General features: G+C 49.0%; 3 protein-coding genes across 3 annotated transcripts in view; 2 read left to right on the top strand and 1 right to left on the bottom strand.

Moving 5' to 3' along the window:
* LOC125954729 (putative uncharacterized protein DDB_G0291608) overlaps window positions 1–986 on the top strand; it is a 61176-nt gene extending 60190 nt beyond the window's left edge. Inside the window, exon 3 of the mRNA XM_049685252.1 lies at window positions 1–986. This exon is cut by the window's left edge and continues 1292 nt beyond it. The gene's annotated coding sequence lies outside the window, so the exon portion shown is untranslated.
* Window positions 987–2665: 1679 nt separating this feature from the next.
* LOC125954733 (28S ribosomal protein S35, mitochondrial) lies at window positions 2666–4033 on the bottom strand. The gene is made up of 3 exons (XM_049685257.1): window positions 3821–4033; window positions 3666–3750; window positions 2666–3595 (listed from the first exon to the last, which is right to left on the bottom strand). The coding sequence occupies exons 1-3, from the start codon at window positions 3948–3950 to the stop codon at window positions 2788–2790; spliced, it is 1023 nt and encodes a 340-aa protein (XP_049541214.1). The 5' UTR covers window positions 3951–4033; the 3' UTR covers window positions 2666–2787.
* A 97-nt stretch (window positions 4034–4130) lies between these two features.
* Window positions 4131–5000, top strand: part of LOC125954731 (cleavage stimulation factor subunit 1) — a 1479-nt gene continuing 609 nt past the window's right edge. The window contains exons 1-2 of the mRNA XM_049685254.1: window positions 4131–4258; window positions 4326–5000. The exon at window positions 4326–5000 is cut by the window's right edge and continues 609 nt beyond it. Of these exons, the coding sequence (XP_049541211.1) occupies window positions 4185–4258; window positions 4326–5000 (749 nt within the window). The 5' untranslated portion in view covers window positions 4131–4184. The remainder of the gene's footprint in view (window positions 4259–4325) is intronic.

Genomic DNA, 5000 nt, shown 5'->3' with positions numbered 1-5000 from the left:
GCGAAATGACCCCTCTAATCGCCATAAAAAAAAACATCAAAAGTCCTTCTCTACCATGTAATCCAAACCCCCCCGGGCAGGACAAAGAAGGGCAATGATAGAAGAAGAGAAGGGGGAAGAGAGAACGCGAGAAAGAAAAAGTGGTGGATCGCAACTGATAATGCTGTCTGCTGATAATGTAATGTAGCTAATAATATGTAGGAATCCCCGCAAAGATTGTTTTACCTTTAGTCCTGCTGTATAATTGAAAACAAAATGTATTTTATCTAACGAAATGCAAAACTCTGAAGGGGGTGCACCTGAGTGCCGCCCCCTGCACACATATATGATGTGTGCGGTAACGGTGTATTGTGCCGAAGAAAGAATGTCGAATGAATTGTAACCGGAAGTGGAGGGTGGTGGACTCGGATGTATTTAGAACGAAAGGACGGTTTAGCTTTGAGCGAATTCAAAATCCATGAACCATGCATGCATGCGCTGTTGTTGTGTTTTTAACTCCAAAAAAGAGACCCGCCGCAAGGGCCTCGCAGGACCGCGAGTGTAAGATATAGGGAGGAGATAGAGGAGATGAAAGAACTTTGCCGCACAGACACACACTGCTGATACCCAATGCAGTGCATATGGTGGTGATGTGAAAGTAGCAACTATTGTCGCTACCAACACCACCAGCTAGCCAGCCAGCCAGCCAGCCAGCCAGTGTCCTAGACCATCCAGCGGTCTAGATGGTGACGATGCATAATCCTCTGTCGGGTGAAAGAAGGCTGTTTGCCGTAAGCCTAGGCAAAGGCCAACAGCAAATCCACACACCCACACATACACACGCACAGAGTCACACATCCATTTTCTGTCCCTAGGATTAGATGAAATACCTGTATGTTGAGCATATAAACATTATAACGTGTCGGACTCCCCCCACAGAACCCGGGGCGAGAGTGGAAAGAACCCTAAACTAAACAGCAGAAGTAAGATACAATAAATGTTTTAAAACATCATTAAAAGATTTCGGTGTTACGGTTGTATCGTGTTTTTCGTGTCTTTCTCAATAGAATGGCTAGAGTGAAGCACCTTGTGTGCACCCTTTTTTCTTTCTTTCAGTTATATTCCTCGCAAGCCATTGAAACAAAAGGTAAGTTTGAGAACAGTTTGTGAATTCATCACACTTCAAAAAACTATATACTTTGCAAAGTAATTGAAATATAATGTCTACGAGAATGAACCTACTTTAACCTACTTTACAGAATAAAAACTGTATAAAAAGATTGGTTAACATAAACTGGTTAATACACTAATACGCACTGTATTGCCGACGAACACCACACAATCACAGTCTACCATGATCGGTGCCGTTACCCACATGTTGCTCCGCCAGACCGCCGCCAATCGTTCCTCCGAGGATTTGGTAAAGGTGGCCAAGCAACAGCTCGTTCGGTCCCGCGGGGGTTCCAGCCAACCCGAGTCCAACAGGTTGCTCATCTTGGGAGCGTAACGAGGGTAGCTTCACCTTATCCACCAACCCTAGCAGCGCGTTAACGAGACAAACGACGAAGGAGAGCGTCCCGAGAAGCATCAATGGTTGCAGTAGGGTGAGCTGCAGACTCAGTAGGCTGCCGTTGCAATCAATCGCTCCAAAAGTAGGCGGTTTCCAGGGCCAACTACTATGCTGATGATGCTGATGATGCTGGTGTCCTTCGTAATGCGAATGCAGATGCGGCCACTGATGTCCCTGATCGGTCGCTCCTCCGTGCCAGTCACCGTAGCTGTCGTAGTAGCGTGAAGGTCCTACAGAGGAAGACGCATGCGAAACACCCGGGGTGTGGCGTGTCCGACGTTTCATTGAATTATCCGTAAACTTGTCCCGGTTCGCCGGGATTGTCCGATTAAATAGCAAACGGTTGTTGAAATTTGAATGCGCAACCATCTCGTACGGAAGGTCCGTACTACTACTACTACGATCAGGTAGGTAGTCTACCGCTTCTTGGCTACCCAGTTGACGATCGTTGATCGGGGAAAATGTTGATGTTACAGGGCCACTTCCTAACGATGGTTGTTGTACCACTTTACCGGAAACAAGCGACACTAAACCACCGGTGATCATCATAAGCGGAAACACGTGATACATACTGTTGACTTCCTTGGTAGATCGAATTAGCACGAATGAGGAACATAAAACGATCAGATCGCAAGCACTACTAGCCATAAGATGGTCTCGAATTGCGAGTTTTATCTGTTCACATCGAGCTCGCAACCCACCGCAGGGCTTCGTTCCGCTACACATGCCAAGTGAACACAATAGAGCCCTTCATGTTCTAAGATTGACGGTCCTTGTCCTGGGTCTTGGTTCTCCGAATTGGTCGGCCAATTATTTAGTTCATCGTCGTCGTGAAAGTAAAACAAGACAGATTTAGGTTACACAACGTATAAAATCGAACTGGAAAAAATGGAAAATCTTTAGCGAAATTCACCAAAACAACATGCATCAATTTATGTGTAACGCATGTTTCGCGAATTCATAGCACAGATGATCCATAACATACCTTAAAAATCTGAAAACCGAGATGTTTTGAAAACACGCAATTACAAAAAATGGATTACTAGATGAGAAAAAAAAGGTCGTTGAGTATTTGAGAAACATCTACATTATTCCCAACTTTCATTATTCATTTCTTTGAAAACCGAAATTATTCCACTAAAACAAGACAATTTGTTGCATCCTCCTGCCGAGGACTACATTATACATTTCTAGCGATCTTCTGCTCCGTCCACATCCTACACTACGAACACAAAATGCTACTGCGCTGCTACGGCTGCGGGTGCCTGAAGTCCCAACAGGGCTAACGATTGCTCCTTATACTTGTCCAAATTATAAGCGTTTTCCCCGTCGTTAAACAGCCTCGCCACGGCATCGGCGAACTCGCTCGGGCAGGGCGCCCAGTCCGCATCACCCTCCTTCCTACCCCAATTCAGCGTCGCTTCGGCATTCTTTTTGCTGCAATTCCGTTCAAAATCATAATACTCCATATCCGCTTCGCTCTTGGTCGCTTCCCACGGTTCCACCACGTTCGACTCGTGGTACAGCGCTGTGATCAGGTAGATCGCATAGTCGTAGTTCTGCTTCTTCAGCGGACAACGATCGGTAACGATCGTCAGCACATCACTCTCAGCATCATACCGTTCACCGACCAACCGCAGCAGCTTATCTTTGGCATGACGATCGAGCTGCAGTGCACCGAGCTGTAGCTGCACGGTGACGATGCGCGACAACGGATTGCGTATCGTGGGTAGCGCATGACAGTAATCAGCCGTAATGCAGGTCAACGGGAAGTGCCTTCGCATCTTCTCCTCCGACTCCAGTCCCTTCGGCCAGGGTGTGCAGAACTGTTTCAGCGCTTCGCACTGCCGCTTAATGACCGGTGGTGTGAGGTGCAGAAAGTTGGGAATCTTTATCAATTCCGCGTTCGCAAACTTGCCCGGTGCCATCTGGTTCTTCTTGGTCGCGTAACCCTGCCGAAGGGGCAGTGGAACGGAGGCAGGATGGAAGCTACGGGGTCCGGGCCAAACCGCACCCCAATCCTGATCCGTTGCCATCTGTTGTGACCTGTAAAGGGAGTGTGGAGTGCGTCATTGGAGTTTCTTCAACGCGAACACGCGAAGGGACAAAAACATACCGTGGTGGGGGTACATCCGGCCGGATTGCCTTTCGGCGAGCTGCACGTTGATTTTTCACCTGCCGCAAGTTTAATACACGGAATTCTGAAACACAAACCAAACGGGAATTATTAATCAAAGACCGCACCGGGAGTCCCGTTTGCTCGCTACCAACCTTCATCCTGCCCGAAACCTCCACGATCTTCGTTCACCAAGCGCGGTGCTGTCGATTGCATACGATAGCCCAGTGTCTGGGCCGTTCGTGACCACTGTGGCAGGGTGATGTAGCGCACCAGTAGGGCCATTTTGCGTATTTCCGCTTTTAGTTTTCACCAAAAAAACGCAATTTTTCTCAGACCCGGCACCGCGGTCTTACCTCATGCGGGGTTTGTTATGATTTTTTGCCCTTTGCTTTTGACAGATCCCAGATAGCCAGAAATAACCGAGAAAAAAAAAACTTGACAAACCGCGTTTGTTTACAGCCGCCTACTTGTTTTTCGGCATCATTTCGAGATTTCGGAATTTTCAGCGGCACCAAGATGAAAGACCAGGAACCGGCGGAAAATAAGGATCTTCTGAAATGCCGTGAGCAACTCTACCGTATGATGATCAGGTATGGCAACAGTGCAACACCGGTTTGCTGGAGAGTGTAATAATTACCGCGGTTCCATCACTTCCAGCCAGCTCTTCTACGATGGGCACCATGGCGTTGCGGTGGAACTGACGAAAGTGGTACGGGCCGATCCACCGTGTCCACCGAGCGATCGGCTGATGAACATCTTCAAACAGGCGACCCAGATCGACCAGTCGAAGGAAAGCAATCTGTTCGACGATTTGCCCTGTGGCCTCGATCTGGAGTTCGAAACAGAGGGTTCAACGCTGGCACCCGAACCGGCCTCGTACGAGACGGCGTACGTTACCTCGCACAAGCAGGCCTGCCGTGCCGGATGTTTCAGTGCCGATGGGCAACTCGTGGCCACGGGCAGTGTCGATGCGAGTATCAAAATACTGGACGTCGATCGGATGCTGGCCAAATCGTCGCTGGATGATATGGAGACGGGGCGGGAGCAGCATGCCCATCCCGTCATCCGCACACTGTACGATCACACGGATGAGGTGTCCTACCTGGAGTTCCACCCGAAGGGTCGCATCCTGGCATCGGCATCGCGCGATTGTACCGTGAAGCTGTTCGACATCTCGAAACCTTCGATCAAGAAGGCCCACAAGGTGCTGGGCGATTGTGCGCAGGTACGCTGCCTAGCATTCCATCCGACCGGCGATTATATGGCCGTCGGAACGGATCATAACGTGCTACGGATCTACGATGTCCACACGGCCCAGTGCTTCGTCGGTGC

This window comes from Anopheles darlingi, chromosome 3 (assembly GCF_943734745.1).
Source record: "Anopheles darlingi chromosome 3, idAnoDarlMG_H_01, whole genome shotgun sequence".
NCBI lineage: Eukaryota > Metazoa > Arthropoda > Insecta > Diptera > Culicidae > Anopheles > Anopheles darlingi.
The sequence above is the reverse complement of the archived record's forward strand: the minus strand, read 5'-3'. Positions and strand labels throughout refer to the sequence as shown.